This window comes from Silurus meridionalis, chromosome 29, assembly GCF_014805685.1.
Source record: "Silurus meridionalis isolate SWU-2019-XX chromosome 29, ASM1480568v1, whole genome shotgun sequence".
NCBI classification, from domain to species: domain Eukaryota; kingdom Metazoa; phylum Chordata; class Actinopteri; order Siluriformes; family Siluridae; genus Silurus; species Silurus meridionalis.
Genome location: NC_060912.1, coordinates 6,273,370 through 6,298,778, shown reverse-complemented (window position 1 = coordinate 6,298,778; position 25,409 = coordinate 6,273,370). Strand labels below are relative to the sequence as shown.

The 25,409-nt window shown below is 40.2% G+C and overlaps 1 protein-coding gene across 5 annotated transcripts; it reads left to right on the top strand.

The window, feature by feature from the left end:
- celf3a (cugbp, Elav-like family member 3a) lies at positions 1-25,216 on the top strand. 5 transcript variants are annotated; one of them, XR_006924985.1, is made up of 14 exons: positions 1-275; positions 878-1,060; positions 1,500-1,582; positions 12,803-12,851; positions 14,988-15,113; positions 17,106-17,185; positions 18,867-19,010; positions 19,412-19,802; positions 19,932-19,991; positions 21,859-21,963; positions 22,137-22,280; positions 22,452-22,588; positions 23,021-23,121; positions 24,793-25,216. XR_006924985.1 is itself a non-coding variant. In XM_046844295.1 (13 exons), the coding sequence occupies exons 2-12, from the start codon at positions 916-918 to the stop codon at positions 22,577-22,579; spliced, it is 1,455 nt and encodes a 484-aa protein (XP_046700251.1). In that variant the 5' UTR covers positions 1-275; positions 878-915; the 3' UTR covers positions 22,580-22,588; positions 24,793-25,214. The 5 variants fall into 5 exon arrangements, 4 of the variants coding, with proteins under 4 accessions (XP_046700251.1, XP_046700252.1, XP_046700250.1 ...); XM_046844295.1 differs by lacking the exon at positions 23,021-23,121 and having other exon boundaries at positions 24,793-25,214; XM_046844296.1 differs by lacking the exon at positions 24,793-25,216 and having other exon boundaries at positions 23,021-24,042.
- Positions 25,217-25,409: the final 193 nt, after the last annotated feature.

The window sequence follows — 25,409 nt, the reverse complement described above, 5'->3', positions numbered from 1 at the left end:
GACAGGGGGAGACACCGGCTTACGACGTCAAAGCAAAGGACTACACAGCTTCAGAGCCCAGACAGTGTGTAGCCTCCGATCTGTCCATATTCTTCTCCATTACGGGTTTGGATTTGCTTCGGGTTTTTTTTTATTTTTTTTTTTACATTTCTTAATTTTTTGAGTCTTAGGGATCAGGATATTGAGCATCACAGTGTGGGCGGATTATCATACTGAACAAAAAGCCTTCTCCAAGGACTGAAAGTGTAAAAAGACGCGATCAGGACGGACTAGAGGTGACTGATGCACAGATTTCTTTTTAACGTCTAGATTTTTCTTGTCTATGTGTCAATTTTGTATGCGCGTGCGAGTAAGGAAAAAAGGAAGGAAGCATGCATGCAAACAAAAACAAACAAACATTTGATCTGAGACAGAGAGAGAGATATACATATATAACGGTGCGTTTGTACTTTCTGTCCATCAAAACGATGAGCAATGAAGAGGACAGCAGGTTGTCCATCAGTGCACCACCTCCTAGAAGCTTGTTTTTGTGTGTGTGTTTTTTTTTTTTATAGGGACGTGTTGCGTTACTGTGTTTCAGGTCTGAACATTTGATGCGTGCTCTCGCGCTCATGACAAAGAACAACACACACACACACACACACACTTACACACACGCCTATATGCATGTATGGCGGATTAAACAAAGAAGCGTCTCAGAGGACAGCCCTTGCCCTACATTTCTCATCAATTTCCTGCACAATAATAAGCCATTACATCAGCAGAGCATTCTGATGAGGACATTTATATCCAGATTGTGACTGAGATCTTTTTTTTTTTCCTCTCTGACTTTGTATAACCCGTGTTCTTGTCTTATCTCGTTCATCCCCTTTCACAGGTTTTTCAGAGGGAGTCTCACAGTCGCCGCTGTCCCCAATGAAGGAGCCGGACGCCATCAAGCTCTTCATCGGCCAGATCCCTCGCAATCTGGAGGAGAAGGACCTGAAGCCCATCTTCGAGCAGTTCGGCAAGATCTACGAACTGACCGTGATCAAGGACAAGTACACGGGCATGCACAAAGGTAATTCAGTTTGACGGGACACCGGCGTATACAAGGGGGACACGGGACACATATAAGCGAGAGCTTCGGTTTAGGATGGAGTGATGTGTCCAGACAGTAGTTCTGAATTTGAATAACAGTCTTTTGTTTTAACAACCAATCAATTTACTGTTTGGAAATCAATCAGGTTTTGGGGGTTCACTGTTATTCTTTTTATTATTATTTACTTTTAGCACCAAATCAATATTTCTATGAATTATATATTTATATCCTCAATGAAGGAAGAAAATAGGTGTATGGTTTTATTATGTATTGAAAATCTGTATTTCACATATGTAAAGATCCTCTGATGTTCTTCAAGTCCCCGCTCTGTTTATCCTAGCATTTCACTTAATGGCCATAATGATGTGCAATCAATTCAGCTTTTTTTTTTCTCTCCCCTCTCCTTGCCCCCTGACAGGATGCGCGTTCTTGACGTACTGTGCCAGAGAGTCTGCCCTGAAAGCCCAAAATGCATTACATGAGCAGAAGACATTGCCAGGGGTGAGTATTCGCTCATAATGTGTGTCACAAGCCGGACAGTGAACTGCTTATACAGTCCTAAATCTGCTCAAGCTGTGTTTTTTTTATCAGTGGTTACATTATGAGTGCGCACCATTTGCAAGGATGGTGCTTTGTGCTGTGGGGCAAATTAAGAGATGTAGGAGGGGCGTAATCCTTGAGAAGCATCCACGATTATGGTCCTCTCTTTCTCTGAAGTTGTTGAATAGCTAACTTGCTCTAGCCATCTGCTCGATCCTGCGCGGTAACGAGCAAACTGCGAGCCTTCGAACTGGCTTTGCCCCCCTGAAGAATTCGATCTTCCCAGCCTTATGCTGTGTCTCACATCAATCCTTCCAGCTTCCTTCTCGTTTCGTACAACCGAGCGTAGACTTGCGACAGGAATAAGCTTTCCCATGCCGTTCAAATTCCATTAAAAAGGTCATCGAGGGTTCATCACATTTATAACAAGGCATTATTAGGCCCACAATCTCCTGTCTACCATCAGCCAGCCAATCTAGTGGGTTATAAGGCAGGCAGTAAAGATCAGGAGGCCTCGTCTCCTTCCTATCTAATTGGATTTGGGACAATGTAATTGTCACAAAAGGGGGACGCGGAGAACGTCCGGATGTCACGAGCGAGACATAAAGGAGGCACGACGTGCCGGCGATTCAGCTCCAGGACGCGATTTATACACTACTAGCAGATGCTTGGAGCCGAGTTTGATTCGGGGTGTGTGTGGTCAGGGAAGCAGAACAGAAAAAGGCTGCAGGGGGGATTACAGATGAAACCCGACTGTTGGGATGTAGGTCGTGATTCGTAGCTTCTTAATGAGGCTGCTCATGATTTGGATACAGTTCTAGGGCAGGAGAGGGTTTTTATTTATTTCCCGGATCAATTCGACACAATTTGATTGAACCAGGATTGAAATAAAGTGCATTCTACCTCTGGTTTTTGTTCTCAGGGATTATTTTTAGTGCATTGGATAATCAATATTATATATATATATATATATATATATATATATATATATATATATATATATATATATATAGGATGGGGGTTAGGCACGCACCCCTGTAGAGTCCTTTCCCAAATCCTGTTATTAGCATGACAGTAGCCTGACCTCTATGACCTTTCAAAGATGAGCCCAGGGGGTGCCCTTTTACCCCTCCTTTTAATTCCTCCCCTTCTACTCAATCCCTCCATCCTCATCACCTAAGCCTCCAAACCTGACCGCCCCACACACACACACACACACACTTCTTTTAGCAATACAATGAAAAGCACATTAAACAACAGCAGCCTCTCTATTTCTCTCTCTCTCTTTCCCCTCACATACACACACACACACACACACACACACACACACACACACACACACACACACAGACAGCACCTGCCTTGGGAGGAAAGCCACACCCCCTCTCTCCTCTGTCAGTCATATAGAATTGCCATTACAATGTGCCTTTATCAATGTGTGTGTGCGTGTGTGTGACTCAGATAAGGACAGAAAGGTGGATACAAAAAAAGGAGAGAGCATGAGTCATCTTTTTTAACCTCCAGCCATTTTTATCTTTTTTTTTCCTCTCTCTTTTTTCTATTAAACGTTTTGTGTTTGTCTTGGGTCTCGCATACATTGAACGGTTTAGCCGGGTGCCGAGGGACCGTTTAGTGAAGAGCCCTAGGAATGGTGGAAAGGGAGGAATGAGCGAACGTAAAAGAGGGAGGGAGTGAGGGAGGGAGAGTATAGGGAGGTATAGGGAAGCAAGGAAAGGTGGAGGGAGGGATAGAGGGAGGTAGGGGTATGGGCAGCACGGGGTGGAACAGATGGTATAGTCGCAGTGGCACCTGGCCCTATGTTTAATTTCAGGTGAGAGGCACACAGACTATGGAGCGAACGAGGTGATGGAACAGACAAAGAAAGAGGAAAGGGGTGTGTGTGTCTGTGTGTGTGTGTGTGTGTGTGTGTGTGTGTGTGTGTGTGTGTGTGTTTGTTGGGAATGAAGGGGGGCGGTGGTAGTCTGTCTTTTCTACCCAGACTCTCCTTTCGTCTTTTCATCTCCCCCACCTATCTCTCGCTATCTCTCGTTCCCTGTATCCAGTTGCCATCCCAACGCGTTGTTTGCTTAAACACGGCTCGTCACGCACTCGGGCACAACAAAGCTCCGGGCACACGCAGGCGCACACAAGCATAATGGCATCCTTATGTAAATCTGTCGTGGCTCTCAGACCCTGGGCTGGGGGCTCTTATCTATTGCTTATATATATATATTAGTGATTTAAAATGAAACCCATGACTCCATAAAGACATTAAAAGCATATTTATAATTATTTTCCATCTGATGAAATAGCATTGTGTGACAAATGACAAATGAGCATAAGGGCTGGTAATGGACAAGGCCTGGGAAATATGATCTATAATATAGTATCGATCTCACGATAGTGTCTTTTTAGTTCATCGGTGACATCTTTTTGAATTTGTATTAATTGTAATTAGAAACCAGACAGAGCTGACTGAAAACGTTTGATTTGTCATAACTGCTGTTACAATAAAAAAATAGTGTATTATATATAAAATAAAAAAAAGCCAAAAATTAAAGGCAAGTATTGACATATACGATTTCTTCTTAAAATACAACCAGGAAAATGAGGCTCTATTTTAGGAGCTCCTGTTCCTTCATTTCAATCTGGAAAATAGATATGAATGGATGTTTTTCAATGTGCACCAGTCTGTGATTAGGTATAGATGTTGTAGTTGTGCGTCCTGTGCCTGGGCTGAGCTCGTCTTGTTTCTGGCCTGAGAGAGACAACAAAAGCACGTCCATAAGCGGAGCCATTATGTTGCTGTGTTAAATTTGGCCTGGGATCTGTTACCGCTGCTGCGTTCTTATTTTGAGAGCATTTTCCCCGAGGCAGGACGGACGGAGCCCTGCTTCGTCTGTAGATGCGAATCTTATTTGTGTGCTCTGGTGGAGCCATGGTTCTCATCAGCGTGTGTAGAATTAACCCTGACTTAATTAACATTTAATGGCATTAGCATGCTTCGTGCTTGGTCTGCTCGAGGACAGCTCTGCTTGGAAAAATGGCAGGGAAGGTCATGTGGAGCAGTTGTATTTGTGTGTATGTGTGTGTGTGTGTGTGTGTGTGAGGGAGAAAGAGAGCACTAGGGTGTGTATGTGGTTTGGGGAGAATGTGATGTGCTGGTGTTGTGGGTGATGGGAGGGCAGGTGTTGTGGCTGAATGTGAGGGGGTTTGCTCTGAGTGTGTGTGTTGAGTGTGTGTGTGTGTGTGTGTGTGTTGGTAGGCCTAATCTCTTAGATTTGATATTTAAAACTAGGCAAATAAATCAATTTTTCACTTTATAGACACCAAAACCAAATTCACTCATTTTTAGAATGACGTACACGTGTTTTCAGTGAATGACTGCATACACGTGAACATTTTTTTTTATACTCCAATAATACGAAGGGCACGTTAGTGTCAGTTTCTGTACGTTAGCTGGAGATAAGATGGATTCATTGTGTAGATGAATGAGGGGGTGAAGGGCTGGAGTGATGGGAACAAGGAGCAAGGCAACGAGGTGAAAAGAGGGGTAATTAAAAAGAAATTGGAGGCATAAATGAAGGCGAGAGGGGGAAGGGGAGAAATGAATGAATGAAAATTTGACATAATGAGCTACGAGTGCTGAAGAGGGGGGGTGGAGTGTGTGTGTGTGTGTTGGGGGCAGTATCTATCAGCTTAAACTCAGACATCTGTTAGGGTTTGTGTGTGTGGCCTTTGGTGATTAAATCCAGATCTGATAGACGTGATCTGTTCCCACTGTATTAACACCAAGAAAAAAAGAAAAGAAAAAAAAAAGTCAGCGTTCACCCAAAACATTAAAATAACATGAAAATAACTATCAGATTATTTTCTTTCACATGAACTTCACAAAGCAAATTCTCATCTGTTACTGCCTCTGTTTTTTCCTCACGATGTTATGATGAGGTTTTTTCCTACATTTTTTTATCATATTGTATCTCGTATTTAAAGATGTACCTTGTTCTATATTCTTTTATGAATTTTTCAGAAATAAAGCACTAAACGGAATTACAGTAACATCAACGATGCCTTCTGTCAGGCGGATAAATGGCACGCGTTTCGGCACGTGATGAGGTTATAAATCACAGCCCTCTGGAGGTCGTGCGGTGCGTCCGTGCTGTTTGATTGATACTTCAGTCGGAGTATATTTATTTTCTCGAGCGGATCACCGGCGGCAACAATCCGTCCCGCTCTAATTCTTCACGCGAGGTGTGCTTCTGTTCATAATCGATGTCGTAATAACACGCAATATGGGGTGAATGATGAAGCGTCTGTACAGCGTTCGAAATTACGTTTAGAAAAAACAACAACAAAAAAGACCCCAATTGTTGTTTTTTTGTCCAGCTTTGAACAAAGACCCTGGGGATTGTACTTTGAAGTTTGTATTTTTATTTATTTGATTTTTTTTATTTTTTACTTTTACAAATAATTCCTGAAGAGTATGTAGACCATGAGAAAAAAAAAAAACATGAACGAATTTTATGGCATTTAAGAAAAAAATTAGATTTTTGGTCCCCGGATTCCCGATTCAGCTCTGCACAGCTTTTCTCCCCTGCTCTTTTTGCATCTGCCTTGGATCCTATAACCTGAACTTTCTGACAAATATATTGTAGATCCCAGAGGCGGATCATCGTGAACCATCATTCAAATGTGGAATCCACTCGCCTACCTGTCATTTTTGAAAAAAATATTTATCGCACTTTTGGAATTTGTGCATGAAGTGACGTCTTACTGTAGTAAATCAGAATCAAGAATCTTGAATGGGTGACGAATTCTGAAGGAATACGTCGTGCGGTCAAAAGTTTGAGATTCGTATGTGGACATCCTATTCCACATTTAGTTTCCATTTGCTCTTATAAGAACCTTCACTCTTCTGGGAAGATGTTCCTCTAGATTTTGTAGTGCGCTTGTGGAGATTTGTGTTGAGTCAGACACAAGGGTGTTGGTAAAGGCAGGTACTGATGTCGGTGATGTGATGAGGCCTGGGGGTGCATTCAGCGTTCACATTCATCCCAAAGGTGTTCAATAAGGTTGGGGGGGTCAGAGCTCTATACAGCAGACCACTCGAGATCTTTCAGTCTGATTCATGTAAACTATATTTTCATAGTGTTTGCTTTGTGCACAGGAACATTGCCATGCGGTTTCAAGAAGAACTACATATGGCGGGAAACGGCAGGTGCCCCAATAATTTTGTCTTCACAGAGTATATTTAATGAATTATGCAAAAGAATAGTAAATTTTCTACATTGATATATTATATATTTTGCGTATCGCTAGCAGCAGCTCTTTCCCGGCGGTTAACTCCCGGTCGAGTGAGCTGTGATGGGTAATTGGCGTTAACGGCGTGGACGTATCGGAGAGTAACCGCATGTTTTTGCTTTTCAAGCTATTGATTATCGGTGAAGCGCACCTTCTGAGAACAGTTAATTGATTCGTCGTTATCGATCGGTTCAAACAATGAAGGATTTGTGTCAGGGACAGCGAGGACATCAACCAGTGACGTCATCACACTATATTGTGTAATAGTTTCAACTTGTATATTTTTATATTTGTATATATTATATCGCTTTCGGTATATCATCACATGTGGGGTGTGTTTGTTCACGGCATGGTTCATAATAGTGTTTAATCTGGCATTATTGTGTAATTCCTTTGTGTGTGTGTGTGTGTGTGAGTGTGATTTTGGATGGCATAATATTCACTAGGCACAGATTGGACATTTCGTGCATCTGTTCATGGCTTTATGTGTGCGCGCGCGCGCGCGTGTTTTCACCATTTCATTTTCCAGTATTGTGTCGAGAATCAAAGAGAAATGAACGACGCTCCGTCAGAGTGTCAGGGTTTTTTTTTCCTTCTTCTCCCATCTTTGTTTGTGACACGGCAGGAGAACGAAGCACATGGGAAAAAACGGGGGGATTGGAGAAAAGGAGAAGGAGGAGGACGAGGACTAGTGTGTATCATTGGGGGTGGGGGAGCAGGTTGATTACGGTCGCAGGGCCTGTTGCTGGGAGACGGCTGGAACGAGGGATGCTGGGTTGCTAGGGAACGGGAGTGATGCGATGACCAGCGCTGCTTGTTGATTGGATGAAGGGGGAATTAGGCGTTTGTGTTGTGGCGCACACACAAGCACACACGCACTCACACATACACACTTATTCTTTGAGATTTACACACACAGGCCATGGAAACACGTATATTTGTGTGTGTGTGTGTGTGTGTGTGTGTGTGCTTTCTGAGTGATTGCTCTTTCGACTAGCTGAGTGCTCATGCTCACTGCATGCCCAAATTGAGAGGAATGAGATGCCAGGAAGTTTCCATTACATGGTGTGTGTGTGTGTGTGTGTGTGTGTGTGTGTGTGTGTGTGTGTGTGTGTGTGTGTGATTAATGGTGAGTTCTAGAAAGGTGTGGGTTTAGTCATTGAAGGGGCGTTGTGCAGTACATGTCCTTTCTGCGTGTCATGGAGTGTGTTTCACTTTTCAACGAGTGTGTGTGTGTGTGTGTGTGTGTGTGTGCGCAGATAAAGCTTAGGGACTAGGCAGAGTAATGCGATTTGATTGAATCGTCTATAGATTTATTATTCTAAATCCCAGTAAAATCTTTAGCCGCGGGACATAAGAGAGATTACATGGTCGTGTGTGTGTGTGTGTGTGTGTGTGTGTGTGTGTGTGTGTGTGTTTACGTTAACAGGTGTGTTCTAAGTTCTAGTTAGCTTCTTGTACTCAGGCAGTGAGATCAGAGCACATGCTACTCCATTTTCCCATATATTTGTTTTATTATTTGTTTCATTTCGTTGTCCTTATCTTTATCACTCGTTCCCTCTCTCCGTTCCTCCCTCTGTTGTCCACGCCAACCCTGTTTACCTGCTGCTGAGCCCAGGTCCCAGTTGTCATGGCGACAGCCTTTTGGTTGCCAGGCCGACCTGAAGTGGCAGTGCTATGACGCTCGTTTGCTCTCTCTCTCTCTCTCTCTCTCTCTCTCTCTCTCTCTCTCTCTCTCTCTCTCTCTCTCTCTCTCCCTCATCTTGTTGCTTCTCCCCCTCTCCATCTCATTCTCTCCTCATCAGATTTGTTTCGAAGAGGTTGGAGCTGAAATAAAACGACTCATATTTCATGTGTTTCCTCACAAACAAACATGGCGGCTGAATATTGGAATGAGGAACTGAAGCTTTAATTACTGATTGATTTTTCCACACAAATTTTTCACACGTGTCTCTTCACAGGTCTCTCTGTCTTTCATGTCTCTTTGTGTCTCTCTGGTGTCCCCCCCCCCCTCTCTCTCTTTCTCCATGTGTAAAAACAATTCATTCATAAATAGAGAAAAGATAAAAAAAAATAGAGCAACTGGTTATCACACAAATACATCTGGATGTTGTATTTTAATTTATTTCAGTCATTTCTTTACATTCATTATAGATCTTCTCTTCTCTTCTCTTCTCTTCTCTTCTTCTCTTCTCTTCTCTTCTCTTCTCTTCTCTTTTTTCATTTCTTCTCTTTTAATCTATTTCTTCTCTTCTCTTTTAATTTATTTCTTCTCGTCTCGTCTCGTCTCGTCTCTTCTCTTCTCTTCTCTTCTCGTCTCTTCTGTTCTCTTCTCTTCTTATCTTTTCTCTTTTATGTGTCTTCTATTTGTCTTTTTTCTCTATTTTCTCTTCTCTGTCATTTTTCTTCTTTTTCTTCTCTTCTTTTCTTCTCTTTTTCATTTTATCTTCTTTCTCTTCTTACATGTCTTCTTTTTGTCTGTTATGTTCTCTTTTTCCTATTTTTACTTCTCTTCTCTTCTCTTCTCTTCTCTTCTCTTCTCTTCTCTTTTTCATCTCTTCTCTTTTAATCTATTTCTTCTCTTTTCTTCTCTTCTCTTTCTTCTCTTCTCTTCTCTTCTCTTTTTCATCTCTTCTCTTTTAATCTATTTATTTTCTTTTCTTTTCTTCTCTTTTCTTCTCTTCTCTTCTCTTCTCTTCTCTTCTCTTCTCTTCTCTTCTCTTCTTTTCTTCTCTTCTCTTCTCTTTTAATCTATTTCTTCTCTTTTCTTCTCTTCTCTTTTCTTCTTTCTCTTCTCTTCTCTTTTTCATCTCTTCTCTTTTAATCTATTTATTTTCTTTTCTTTTCTTCTCTTTTCTTCTCTTCTCTTCTCTTCTCTTCTCTTCTCTTCTCTTCTCTTCTCTTCTTCTCTTCTCTTTTAATCAATTTCTTCTCTTCTCTTCTCTTCTCTTCTCTTCTCTTCTCTTCTCTTCTCTTCTCTTCTCTTCTCTTCTCTTCTAGCGAATTGAAAGCATTATAACCAGATTGGATGGAATGACCATGATTTCAGATCCTGTGCAGTTGTAATTCTGTGCAGTTGGCACAGGATATTTCTAAAAAAAAAAAAAAACTCCTATAGTCGACTAGTCCATGTGTGTATATGAAGGTTGCCGGTGTAGTTTTGTTTCATCATGTAATAAAATATCATCTGCTGGATCAAGTTTGTGCATGTGAAAGTGTGGAAGCCATTTTGTAAAATTCTGCCACATTTGAAGAAAAGATTTCATTTAGTACATATTCACATGTATACAGATTATATCACGATTTAGCCGATATGGACAAAAGTATTGGGACGCCTGACTTTTCCAGCCATATGTGTTTCTTCCTCAAACTGTTACCACAAAGTTGGAGGTACACAATTGTACAGGACGTCTTTGGATGCTGCAGCATTCAATTTTCCCTTCACTGGAACTAGGAGATGCAAACCTGTTCCAGCATGGCACAGAGTACACAAAGCCAGCTCCATGAAGATATGGTTTACATGGGCTGGAGTGGAAGATCTCCTGTTATAGAGCTCTGACCTCAACCCTATTGAACACCTTTGGGATGAACTTGAACGCTGACTGCACCCCAGACCTCCTCACTACACCTACATATCTTGAGGTTTAATGGGCACAAATACACACTCCAAAACCTAGTGGAACATCTGCCCTGAAGAATAAAGGTTGTTATAACAGCGAATAGGGACTAAATGTGAATTGTTCAAGAAGCACATAGGGATCTTATGGTCAGGTGTCCACAAAATTGTCTATATAGTGTATATACCTAAAACCCCCCCAAAAAAAACAACTAAGATGCTTAAGGTTTTAATTTGGGATTTTGTGTTGGTCTGTACAGAGACACGCTACAGAAATGAAGATGATGATGAAGTGAGATGATGATGATTATATTTAAATATATTGCCTTAGATTTCTATCCTGAGAATAGTTACAAGTGTACAGCTGTGTGTATTAAACACTGGGGATGGCGTCTGTGATTACAACAATGGAGCAGTGGTGTACGTGCATGTGTGTGCGTTCGTGTGTGTGTGTGTGTGTGTGTGTGTGTGTGTGTGTGTGTGTGTGTGTGTGTGTGTGTGTGATCAGAGCAGTTTGTGGTTGAGCGATCAAGTGACTGATTCAAAAATAGATCCAAGGTTCTGCAAGATCTGCTACGCCATTACATAATCTAATCTTCTCTTCTCTTCTCTTCTCTTCTCTTCTCTTCTCTTCTCTTCTCTTCTCTTCTCTTCTCTTCTCTTCTCCATCAGCTGTGATCTAAATCACTGCTCAGATGAAGGAGGTATAATAATGGGATGATTTGGAAACCTGTTTGCTCCCTGGACATTTTCACTACTCTTGTTTTTCTCACCACTAGTTTGGGTCTTCTTTCAATCCCTCTGCTTTCGTTTCCACTGCACTCCTCTCTCCAAATCCCTCAGCCTTTTAATCTGGCCTAGACTTAAATCCTGATTAGTGTATGAGTCTGCTTAATCTCAGCACTCTCCTAAATCTCCGGGGGTTGGAGGTGTGTGTGTGAAAGAGCGAGAGAGAGAGAAGGAGGAGGAGAGGAAAGCAAGTAGATAGAGGGGGACTAAAGAAGGAGGGAAGAGGAGGAATAAGGAGAGAGAAAATGAAAAAGAGAGAGAAGGAGAGAAGAATAGATAGAAGGAGAGAGAGAGGGAAAAAAGAGAGGGAGGAAGAAAAAAATGGAGAATAAGAGAGTGAGGTAAAGTAGGGAGAGAGAGAGAGAGAGAGAGAGAGAGAGAGAGAGAGAGAGAGAGAAACTTTCTTGTGATAGATCTGCCATTTTACTCAGTTTATCTTTTATGAATCGTGCCTTCATGTGGTTCTTCATTTAAATAGAAAACTTGTTTTTAATCTTTTTTATATATTTTATTTACTATTTATTTATTTACTATTTATTTATTTATTTATTTATTTATTTATTTATTTATTTATTTATTTATTTATTAATCTCCTGAAAATATTTGCATTTCTTGCCTTTGCAATTTGGCAGTGCAACTGTGCAATTATTTTTCATGCCAGTTAAAACGCATAAAAACGGAGTGATAAGGAAGGAGAGATCAAGAGAAAGAAGGAGAGAGAGATAAGAGAGAAAGGGAGACAGAGGGAGAGATGGAAAAGACAGGGAACCAGTGAGAGGTGGAGAGATAGGGGAAGGAGATAGATGGAGACAAAGAGAGAAAGCAGTAAAGAATGAGAGAGAGAGGAAGGAGAGAGATGGAGAGAAAGAGAGAAAGAGGAGAGATCGAAAGAGAGAGAGAAGCGGGAAGAGATAGAGAGAAAAGAGGGAAAATAGAGAGGACAGAGACGGAAGGAGGAAGAGATGGAGAGAGAGAGAGGAAAGAGGAGCGATGGAAAAGAGAGAAAATCAGGAAGAGATGGATAGAGAGAGAGAAGGAGTGAGAGATCAAGAGAGAGACAGAGGAGAGATAGAAAAGAAAAATAAGCAGGAAGTGTTGGAGAGAAGGAACAGGAGTGAAAGATCAAAGAGAGAGACAGTAGGAGAGATAAGAGAGAGGAGAAAAGGAGAGATGGAGGAAATATGGAGAAAGGTAGGGAGGAAGAAATGGAGAGAGAGAGAGAGAGAGGAGAGGGAGAGAGAGAGAGATGGAAGGAGGGAGAGATGAAGAGACAGTAAAGGAAGGAGTGTGATTAAGTGGGTGAGAAACAGATACGCATTTGGGTAAAAAGATTATTTTAAGCAAAGTGATGGAAAAACACACACACACACACACACACACACACACACACACACACACACACACACACACACACACACACACACACACACGTTTAAAATAAGGTTTTTGACGTGAAGTTTGTGTGTTTGTTTCAGATGAATCGACCCATTCAGGTGAAGCCAGCAGACAGCGAGGGCCGTGGAGGTGAGACACACACACACACACACACACACACACACACACACACACACACACACATACACACACCACACATTTTTTTCTTTTCTCTCTTTTGTTTCTCTCTTTTTGCAGTTAATTTATTCTTCTCTTCTCACTTCCTCTCCTTTCCTTCTCTTCTGTTATTTTCCTCCTTTCATTTTTATTTCCTTCTCTCTTTTTCCTCACATTTTTCTACATTACTCTTTTCTCTTTTCGTTTATGCGTCACTACTTTATTCTCTCTCTTTTATTTAATTGCTCCATTTATAATTTATATTATTTAATTATCTCATCTCTTTTCTCTCATCTCTTTTTCCTCTGGTATCTCATTTATTTTTTCCTTCTCTAATTTCCTTTTCTTTTCTCATCTTCTCTATCTTCTATCTCCCTCGTTTCTCTTTTCTCTTATCTCTTTTTCTTTTCTCTATCTAGTCAAATTTTTATCTTCTCTCCTTTTTATCTTCTATTTCATTTTTTCTTTTTATAATTTTCTTTATTGATCCTGTCTTTTATCTCTTCTGTGATTTCTTTACCTACAATCTATCTCATGTCTTTTTCTTTTAATCTCTTTTTCCTCTTCTATCTCATCTTTTCTCTCTCTCATTTATATTATTCTTTTCCTGTCCACATTAATTTCTCTACAGTACTCCTATCTCCTCTTGGTAATTCTTCCCTTCTTCACATTATTCTATTTTTTGCTTTTATTTATATACATCTTTGTTTTAATTCATCTCTTCTTCTCTCATCCCATTTTTAATTTTGTTTCTTCTGATGAATCCTCTCCTCCTCTCTCTCCTCTCCTCTCCTCTCCTCTCCTCTCCTCTCCTCTCTTCTCCTCTCCTCTCTCTCCTCTCTCCTCTCCTCTCCTCCTCTCTCCTCTCCTCTCACCATTCCTCTCCTCTTCTCTCCTCCCATCTCCATTTCTCTCCTCTCCTCTCTTTTCATCTCCTCTCCTCCTCCTCTCCTCTCCTCTCTCTCCTCTCTCCTCTCCTCTCCTCTCCTCTCCCTCTCCTCTCTTCTCCTCTCTCCTCTCTTTTCCTTTCTCTCCTCTCCTCTTCTCTCCTCTCCTCTCCTCTCTTTGCCTCTCCTCTCTTCTCCTCTCCTTCTGTTTGTTTTGAAACGATTTCCAGACAGAAAAGGTTGTATTCATTTAAATTGGTATTAAATGAATGAAAACAAGTCCAGCTGAATGTCACCCACAAGGTCAAGGATTCCTCTCGCTCTTAGGAACACGTGTATCCCTCTGAGATATCAAAACATGACCACACATACACTCATGTTCACACACGTACACAATTACACCACTGCCTTCACCCGAATATTTCATTTATTTTAGCATATGTGAGGATCCTGGATATAAGCTGTAAACGGATATAAAAAACAAACAAATCATGTTTACGTGAGATCTCAAGAAACAAGTCCCTGAGCAATCTCTAATTAATGCTGCTCTACTGACTGTCAGTGACATCACGGAAAACCATGTTTCCTCTTCCCCAGCAGAATCAGGGATGTTTCCATTTGCACATAAACACATAGACTGGCGTAGACAGCAGGCGCCCTCTTGTGGACGATATCAGCAGTTCAACTCATTCTTAATCATTTCAATTCAAATTAAATGAATTTTATTTTATTTTATTTTATATTTATTAAAAGTATATCCCTAACCTAATAATAAGAGGATTTACTATATAGCCAAATGTTTGTTTAGATTGGGATGTGTGTTTTGAACAACCATTCCATATTTAGTTATGTTTTAATAACCTCCACTATTCTGGGAAGATGTTCTACTAGATTTTTGTTGTGAAGATTTTTGTGCTCATTCAGCTAGCAAGGGTGTAAAGTCAGCGTTCTGATGCATCCCAAAGGTGTTCAGTAGGGTTGAGATCAGAGCTCTATAGAAGGCAACACAAGATCTTCTATTTCAAACCATATCTTTATAGAGCTTGCTTGTGCACTCTTTGTCATACTGGAACAGGTTTGGGTCTCCTAGTTCAAGTAAAGGGAAATTAATAAGCTATATTTAGAGAAGAACCATATATAGCTGGAAAAGTCAGGTGTCCCAATACTTGTGTGAATAAATTGCGTTTGTAATACTCATAATGACGTACCTCGGTGCTTCCAGACAGGAAGTTGTTTGTGGGAATGCTGGGGAAGCAGCAGTCCGACGCAGACGTGAGGAAGATGTTTGAGCCGTTCGGCAGTATAGAGGAGTGCACTGTGCTCCGAGGACCAGACGGAGCCAGCAAAGGTGAGCATCGTCATGCTCGTGTACATTTCAAAAATTCGAGAGATGCTACGTAGAAACATATACTTCACACTAAACAGCAAGCATGAATAAATAAACCAATTGAACTGAATACAGCCCAGATTGGACAACTGTAGGGCGTGGCCTAATATTCGAATGAGCTTAATTTGACATCTGTATTGTGTAATATGTTCCTCTTAGTGCACCAGTCTATGAATAGAATGATATTAATAAATCAAACACTGATTGATATCTATTTAAATTATCATGAGCTCAATACCTTCTTTTTCAACTAAAGAAAATGTTACCACGAGTGTTGTGGTGTGATTTCTTCCATCATTTATTCTCTCTAAATCTTCTGCTTGCTGTTGAACTGACGCTGAACTGTATGTTGGCGATCAGAAGATACACCAAGCTCCAATCAGAACAGAGAGCGCTCTTATGATTTCGAGATATTTGACTTTGAAATGTAGTGAAGTTCAAGTAAAAGTCTCCCCAAATGGAAACACTTCAGTAAAGTACAGATACACAAAAAAGCTACTTAAGTACAGTAACGGATTACATTTACTTCCTTACTGTCCACCGCTGAATATATCTGTCTGATTATTGATATGAAGCGAATCTCGTTTTCTGTTCGTGTTGGAATTTCGTGCCGATTTCCGTCACTTTCTGAACTCAGGGTCGAGTAGGCCGTCTCTGGTTTACAAGTAGCTGAAGGGGTGTTTCTCTTTCTTCTTTCCCCCTAATCAGAGGATTTAATTTACGAGTTACGATCTATAGACGAATGCGGCGTTAGAACAAAGACTTCTAAAACCCGGGAGTGATTTAGTGGTTGGTTAAACACCGGCATATATTGTGTGTATTGTTTGCTTTATTAGCCTTGTCAATCCAGTGCTAAGCTAAAATAAAAAAACCTGCACTTTTAATTGGTTCATTTTCATTGTCTGATCAATCCCCCTGACCTCTGACCCGGTTATACTCTTTGCTTCGTCTCAATTTACTGAATAGACTCTTGGGCTTAGCTTAGCTGTGCAGTATCCTGTTTTTGATTATTTATTTATTATTTATTTATAAGTGCTTAAAAGTGGCATGCTGTACGTTGAAATGAAATTTCAACTTTAAATGGTAAGAAAAACATTATTGCTATGCAAAATAATTGTGTATTGCAGAAGCCGTTATGTTGTGCAGCACTATATTTATATTAGGTGTATACGGTGAATATATTCGATTTATTTTTACCAGTAGATCCACTTCAGCATTAGAGCAGACATCAGTTGTACAATGACGTCCAGACGAGGTTGAATTGAGTTTTTTTCAAGTCTGAAAATAAATAAATAAATAAATAAATAAAATACATGAGTCACATTAACCAAATATATAAACCATTTATACAGTGGAGTAATTGAGGTTCTTGCTCAAAGGACCAGCAGCTTTGTAGTGATGGGATTTAAACTCACCACCTTCCAATCAGTCCAATCTCCTGACCTGCCACTTCCCTTAATAGACTTCTGAAAGACACTTCGAGGTCTATTTGTTGTCTTAAACTCGCGTGTTAAAAACAACCACTATATTATATAAGTAATATCTTCCATTGAGTGGATAATGACAAAATGCGCGCACTGTATTTGAACAAGTTCTGGATATTACAGGGGTTTTTACACATGCGATAACCAGGAAAAGAGGAAAATATAAGAATATTCAGGTTATGATGTCAGTAGCATGTAAGAATATCATTCCATTTCCTGTTCCAGTATTATAGAGTGTGTTTTTTTTTTTGCATCATACTAGAGGTTTTGTCTGGGGAGGTGGTAGTTTAGTGGTTTAGGCATTCGACTTCAGCTCCGAAGGTCATGAGTTTACACCGAGTTGCCACTTCAGGGCCCCTGAGCAAGGCCCTTAACCCCATATATGTTTCTTTGTATAAATGTGATAATTGTAAGTCGCTCTGAATAAGGTCATCTGCCAAATGCCGTAAATGTAAATGTCTGTTTGCAGGTTGCGCTTTTGTGAAATACCAGAGCAATGCCGAGGCTCAAGCGGCCATTAATGCTCTTCACGGCAGCCGCACTCTACCGGTCAGTGTCACCATCTTCCACTCTTTTTCTTTTTTTTTTCTTACTCTCTCACACACACACACACACACACACACACACACACACACACACACACACACACATACAGAGACAAACCTGGACACAGACAGCTATTAAATCTACTTTATTTAACTTTATAAATATAGAAACCAAAATGTTATACAGGCACATCTCAATAAATAAGTGGATTAATTTTAGTAATTTAATACAAAAAATGGAACTCGTATATTATATAGACTCATCACACACAGACTGATATATTTCAAGAGTTCATTAGATTTAGATGATTATGGGAGACTCGTGGTGTCACACTCTAATCTGTCTGACTTGTCAACTGTCATCTGTCAACTGTCTGACTTGACAGTTGTCCAGAATATGGTCGTTGACACCCTGCACATGGAGGGTAAGACACAAGAGTTCACAGATTGCTGTATTACATTAATAGAAAGTTGAATGAAGGAAAAAAATGTGGGAGAAAAAGGTGAAATTAAGCCCTTTTAAGCATTTGGGGAGATTCACAATAAGTGGATGCAGCTGGAATCAGTGTTTCAAGAGCCTCCACACACAGACGTATCCATGGGCTGCAACTGATGCTTTATTTGTGTCAAGCCACTCCTAAACCAGAGACAACGTCAGAGGTGTCTCACCTGGGCAAAGGACAAAAATCCATCCCACCTCAGCAGTGCCACAGACTGATCACCTCCATGCCACGCCGAATTGAGGCAGTAATTAAAGCAAAAGGAGCCTCTACAAAGTATTGAGTACAAATACAGTAAATGAACATACTTTCCAGAAGGCCAACAATTCACTAAAAATGTTTTTTTGATCGGTCTTATGAAGTATTCTAATTTTTTTGAGAATTTGTGGATTTTTGTATATTGTGAGCCAAAATCATCAAAATTTATTTTAACAAAAATAAAAGAAATAAACACTTGACATATATCAGTCTGTGTGTGACGAATCTATATAATATACAAGTTTCACTTTTTGTATTGAATTACTAAAGAAAATAAACTTTTGAATGATATTCTAATTTATTGAGATGCACCTGTACAAGGAAACACTTATTGGGGACAATAAAACAGAATAAAAACAAACAAAAAAAAAAAAGAAAGAGTAAAACAGGATGCCGTATACAATCATGTTGCAATTGTAAATATGACAAAAAACAGTGTTTCTTGTATAAGGTTTGTTAAATTGATGTCAAAGACACAGAGATGTTTGGTATGTTCAGGATTCCTCCCAGTGAAACCTACTGTTCCACCTCAACAAACTACAGAAGACCATTGTGAGAACAGGCTTTAAGACACTGTAGAATGAACTCATTGTTTTTGCTTCACACCCTTTCTATTTTCTTCTGAGCACAGCTGTCTCGATGCGCACACAAGTGTTTTTTTTGTATCGTTCATAACGCTTCATAATTCAATGCTTGGTGTACAATAAAAAAAAAATATTTATTTCGTAAATGAAATCGTACGAAAGCAGTTTGGGTATAAAGCGGAATATATTACAGTAATGGTTACGGGAATTGTGGAGCTGTGTCATATTTTATCATTTGTGTCTCGTGCATATAGACATCCTGTGTTCCTAAATTTACTGATGCAACTTCCTCTCGGAGCAGAACGTGCTGATGATTTCCTTTTCTATCTTTCTGTCTCTCCAGGGAGCCTCTTCCAGTCTGGTGGTGAAGTTTGCAGATACGGAGAAGGAGCGAGGAATCAGACGCATGCAGCAGGTTGCATCTCAGCTGGGCGTCATCAGCCCCATGAGCCTCCATCTGGGGGCTTACAACGCTTACACACAGGCAGTGAGTACTAACCTACTACTGCACTAAACCCTAAACCCTTACAATGTTAACACAGGCAGTGAGTACTAACCTACTAATGTTCTAAAACCTAAACCCTTACACTGCTCACACAGGCAGTGAGTACTAACCTACTACTGCACTAAACCCTAAACCCTTACACTGCTCACAAAGGCAGTGAGTACTAACCTACTACTGCACTAAACCCTAAACCCTTACTCTGCTCACACACAGGTAGTGAGTACTAACCTATTAATGTTCTAAAACCTAAACCCTTACAATGCTCACACAGGCAGTGAGTTCTAACCTACTACTGCACTAAACCCTAAACCTTACACTGCTCACACACAGGTAGTGAGTACTCAGATGACTGGAGTAATGAACCCATGTTTTAATTTCTTCAGCTGGTCCAGCAGCAGGCTTTGGTAGCTCAGTCTGCCTACCTGTCTCCTGTGGCAACGGTTGCTGCGGTGCAGATGCAACAGTTGGCTGCTCTTAATCCAAGCAGCATCATAGCGACACCCATTGCGTCAATCACCCCATCCTCAGGTGACTATACCTATTTAACACCTCAGAATCATGTCTACCAAAGCCCTGATGAGGATATCATCAGCATAAAAAGTGTGGGTTATTTTTATGATAAAGGTGCGAGCACTCCCCCAGCTATTGCTGCCACACCAGTGCCTACTCTGCCTCCACCAATTGCAGTCAACAGTTACTCGGCTTTGCCTGCCCCACCCAGCGGGCAATCAGCCTCTGAAGCACTGTACACCAACGGTGTCCATCAGTATCAAGGTGAAGCACCACTTACTGTCTCAGGCAGATCTTTGTTTTTGTTGCTATTCTGAGCTCTCCCTAAATCTCTCCTAATTCACTTTTTCCTTTTGGTTTCTTCTTGTTTTTGTTTTTTTGTATCTCTTGCAGCTCAGAGTCCTGCACTGGATCCTCTTCAGCAGGCTTACACTGGAATGCAGCATTACACTGGTAAGGCATCCTGGCTTTGTACACTTTCCTTCATTTTGTATGGTCTCAATTAGGGTTGAAAATTCTGGGAATTTTCAGGACTAGAAACTTTCCATAGGAATTAACAGGAATATATAGGAATAAACGGGAATATATGGGAATAAACTGGGAATTTACTAAATTGAAGGTTAGCCCATAATAAGGAGCTTAAATGTGGTTGAAATTCCTAAAACAACCAGATTTAATGGAATTTCAGTTAAATTTCTTCCCTGCAATTTCATCAGTCACACACACTTACTGCACGGCTACTGAGGCCACGCCCCCTACATGCACTGTGCATTCCTTCTTAACATAACACACATCAGGTCTTGAATCCTGCACACGAAATAATGTTTAAAAAAATGTCCATCTTGTATTCATCTTGAATTTGTGTAAATTGCATAAATATTACATGCATTTATGGTTAAAAGTTCCTTGTGCTGTGTGTAAGCTATTGTGTAACAAAATTATACTAAATCAAAAAGGTTGTTTTTAAAATCAGTATTAGTTTGCATGCATGTCAGCGTATGACCAAACAAAATGTTATATTTATATATGTGTATGATACGGTTTATATAAACTTCCCAACATTTCTAATACATTTTCATAAATTCCAAATAAGTTTCCAACTATTAAAAACATTCCCCAGATAAAGTTTCTGAAAAATTACAGTCAATTTTTCTCCCCTTCGCAACCCTTGTCTAAGTATGTTTTATATAAATCATGATAAAAGGCAAACCTTAAAAAGACGTATGATTCTGCCTGATGTTTCCAATTATGGCTCTGCCAACAATTATTTTCCTAAACGTTTCATGTATTCTTAGAATATTTTCACAGATCAGCCATAACATAAATACCACCTGTGAAATATTGTATTGGTCTTCATTATGCAACCAAAACAGCTATGATTCATTAAAACATGGACTCTACAAGAAAGTGTGCTGGAGGAGCTGGCATCAAGATGTTTGGAGCAGATCCTTTAAGTCTTTGAGATCTAGGAAATTTGGAATCTAAGTCAACAGCTTAAAACCCTTAAACACTCTTGTACCTGAAACTATTTTTACAGTGTAGCAGGGGGCATTAAAGTGCTGAAAGAGGCCACTGTCATTAGGGAGTACTGCTACCATTAATGCTTGAATTTGGTCTATAGTACGGTGTTAGTAGGTGTCAAAGTAACATCCACTTGAATGTCAGGACCATGGTTTTCCAGCAGAACATTGCCCAGAGCTTCTCTTTGCATCTGCCAGCTTGCCTTCTTCCTATAGTGGCTCTTGGTACTCACTATCCACATGATAGAAAATATGATTCATCAGACCACCTTCTTCCATTGCTCCATTCTCCAGTTTAATACTTGTGTTTTCATTGTAGCAGCTTCTGAAGGTATACAGGGGTCAGCAATGGCTTGCATTCGATTCCTATTCACATCAGTGAGCCATTGAAGCCCATTGCCCTTTTGGTGCTTTAGTGGCTGGTTGACGCTTTTTGGATGTTCTTTGGTAGGTACTAGATACTGCATACCAGGAAAACCCCATTAAACCTGCAGTTTTGGGGATGCTCTGACCCAGTCTTTCAGCCATCATTGTCAAAAATCACTCAAACTCTTACACTTGCCCATTTTTCCTGCTTTCCACACATCAACATTAAGATCCAACTGTTTGCTTGATGTATAATATATCCACCCACTTGGCAGGAACCAATATAATACAAAAATAGCATGTGAGTCACCTGTGAGTGGTTTGAATGTTATGGCTGATCAGTGTGTTCACCTTCAATTAGCTGGGATTTTGAAAGCCAATGTTTTCGACTCCACAATTACTCCATATTAATATCTAATGCTTCCTGTCCACAGCCACATATCCTGCTGCTTACAGTTTGGTTGGTCAGCCATTTCCCCATCAGCCAACGCTAGTTGCTCAGCAAACCCAACAGCCTCAGCAGCTGCAGCAGCGAGAAGGTAATAATTACTTTCTGTTCCATTATCCATCGAGACCACAAACCTTTTCTCACAGAAAGGAGCATTTTCTCATCCATGACATGGAATTGAAATTATATTTGGAGAACGTTCATGTTAATAATCACTTCAATATCAAATCTGTTCCTTTTTCCCCTTCGTGTTTTCCTCTTCAGGTCCAGAGGGATGTAATATCTTTATTTATCACCTGCCACAGGAGTTCACCGACTCCGAGATGCTGCAAATGTTTCTGCCGTTCGGCAACGTCATCTCAGCCAAGGTTTTCGTCGACCGAGCAACCAATCAGAGCAAATGCTTTGGTAGGTCGAGAGGAAAATAAAGAGGGAGTATCTTTAGAAGGAATAACAAACACTCTTCAAAACAGTGGGCGGTGCAGACATAATGGAGCTCCTGTGTGTTTAAGAGGATTGTATAGGATTTGTGTTCTCCGGCTCATGCCTTTTGTGCTGCACTTGTTTTGTTGGTTTCAGGTTTTGTAAGCTTCGACAACCCCGCCAGCGCCCAGACTGCCATCCAGGCCATGAATGGATTTCAAATTGGCATGAAAAGACTGAAAGTGCAGCTGAAAAGGCCCAAAGATGCCAACCGCCCATACTAACATGGCCAGGTGAGAGAAAGAGAGAGAAAAAAGAAAGGGAATAGAAAGAACAAAGGCAGTTAATATGATTATAGATCAGAAATAGTTTAACTTAATGAAAGAGTGGTACATTGAATATGCATACGGTGTAAAGCCGGCTCGTGGCCTAAATGATGAGTTAATTTCAACTTAAACGTATAACAATGAGGAACAGGTTCACAAAGCAGTCCTAGATTGATGATTAGATGATGATCTGTTTGAAGAATGTATTAAGAACTATATATAATGTGTTCTAGACATGTTTGAAGAAATGCTATGAAGTGAACAAGAGTCGAACGACAATAATCAGTTGATTAATTTTTACTTTTCATTTATTTTTTTTGTTTTTGTGCTGTGTCATCGCTCATTCTCCTGAAATCAATCAAACAATCAAACAAACAAAAAACCTCATCCCCACCCAAGGCTGCCCTGGCCAATCATAACTCGTGCGGAGACCACGTCGTTATGGCCGCGGTGGCCATAGCAAGCAATAAAGCTTCCCCCTTCCTGTCACAGCGTTTGTTGTAAGTTGATTGGCCTGTGTTGGTTGCTGTGGCGATATTCCTGCCTGTGATGGTTGCCGTTAGCAGTTTTGTTATTGTTTTATTTCCCCTCTCCTTTTCTTTTTTTTTTTTCATTTTCTTTACTTTTTTTTTCCTTTTTTTGGCCCTCTTGTCTTTTATCCTCCATGCTGAGAGTGCATGGCGGGTTACTGTGGTGAAAATGGAGTGTGTTTGGTGCGTTGTGCCTTTCTCTTTTATTCTTTTTTTTTTTTCCCTTACTTTCTCTCTCTTTTTTTTTTGTACATACTGATCAATGACACTACACTTTAGGTTAATGTCCTTTAAATGTAATAAGCAAATGCAGCAAATTCAAAGTCATTTAAGTACCTTTTTTGAGCCATTTTGAATTGCCCTAGTGTTTGGGTGGCTTTTGTTTTTGATCAGTCTCCTCTGTGTTTTGTTTGGTCATGATTATCTCTTTACAGCTCCTCCCATTATGTAGTCTGGTGGTGTTTTAGTTATGCTTTTTTTTGTGACCATGGGGGATATAGTGTGTATTCGATGACAGGAAAGTTTGTGCTAGTGGGTATGGTGTTTTTGTCCAATGAGCGAGAGAATGAATTAAGTGTGTGTGTTTTTGTGTGTGTGTGTGTGTGTGTGTGTGTGTGTGTGTGTGTGTGTGTTCAGAAAGAGAAAAAGAGAGAATGCTGGAACAATTCATTCACTATCTCTCAAACCTCTTGCGTGAGGCTTGAGGTGACAGCATTGTGCTGATTGATGAGCAGCGTTTCCCTGTAGGAATTCTGGGTTTTGTAGTAAACAGAATACATATTTTTATCGATTGAATGAACAATGAAATTTTATATATAAAATATTCATTTAAATTACAAAAGTATTGGGACACCTGAATTGTCCAGCCATTTGTGGTTCTTCTCCAGTCTGTTCCCAGAAAGTTGGAGGCACACAATTGTGTGGGATCTTTTGTGTAGGGTGCAGTAGCATGAAATTTTCCCTTGACTTGAACTAGGAGACCCAAACCTGTTCCAACATGACACAACATGCACAAAGCCAGCTTCATGAAGATATAGGGTACATGAGTTGGAGTGTAAGATCTTGTGTAGCCTGCTATGGAGATTTGACGTTAACTCAATTAAACACCATTTGGACAAATTGGAACATTGACTGCACCCCAGGCCTCCTAACCCTACTCCAGCACCCTTGTGGCTAAGCACAAATCTCCACAAACACACTCCAAATCTTCTCAGAAGAGTGGAGGTTATCATAACAGGAAATTGGGACTAAATGTGGAATGGGATGTTCAAAAATCATCTACCGACCTCATAGTCAGGTGTCCACACACTTTTGTCCATATAGTGTAACCTGGAAACATTAGCGAATTGTAATATATATATTTATGATAAAGCGCAGCCCAGAATTCCTATGGTGCATGTTGGAAATTTGTATGCCTGCCAGAAGCCTTTTCCACTGAGACACTAACACTTGAACACACATTTGACCATACACCCATTTAAATGGCTTACTATGTTAAATTGCATGGAAGTATGGTAAGCGTAAGATCACTGCTAAATGCTCCAGCACACGTCCCATGTGTCACCTGTGTCCTCAGATCCGGGAGTCATTTTGAGCGATCTAACTCTTTCATTTTTTTCTTTCACCCTCTTTCTATTCTAGGTCAAACAAAATAAAGAAGACTGAAGAACTTGGTTTTGGAGAAACAAACAAACAAACAAAACAAAACAAAAATGAAATGAAAATTTAAAAAAAACCATATTTTCCTCAGCTGTAAATTAATTATGGGACCAACTGATTCCTGAGACAGAAAATACCTGATACAAAGAACACTAAAAACAAAAATATATACATTTAACAGATTAACACTAACCCGCTGCACAAGACTTGGGTTAATAAATTATACATTTACAGCCTCGTCAGTATACAGCATATGACCAATAACTGTTTATAGGCACATTCTTGTACAGCTAATAACCAGCTCTACACTATCCCTGCAATGTCACTCTCATTTAATGCACACTATTTAAAAGTGTGCATGTGTGTGTGTGTGTGTGTGTGTGTGTGTGTGTGTGTGTGTGTGTGTGTGTGTGTGTGTGTTCAGAAAGAGAAAGAGAGAATGCTGGAACAATTCATTCACTATCTCTCAAACCTCTTGCGTGAGGCTTGAGGTGACAGCATTGTGCTGATTGATGAGCAGCGTTTCCCTGTAGGAATTCTGGGTTTTGTAGTAAACAGAATACATATTTTTATCGATTGAATGAACAATGAAATTTTAT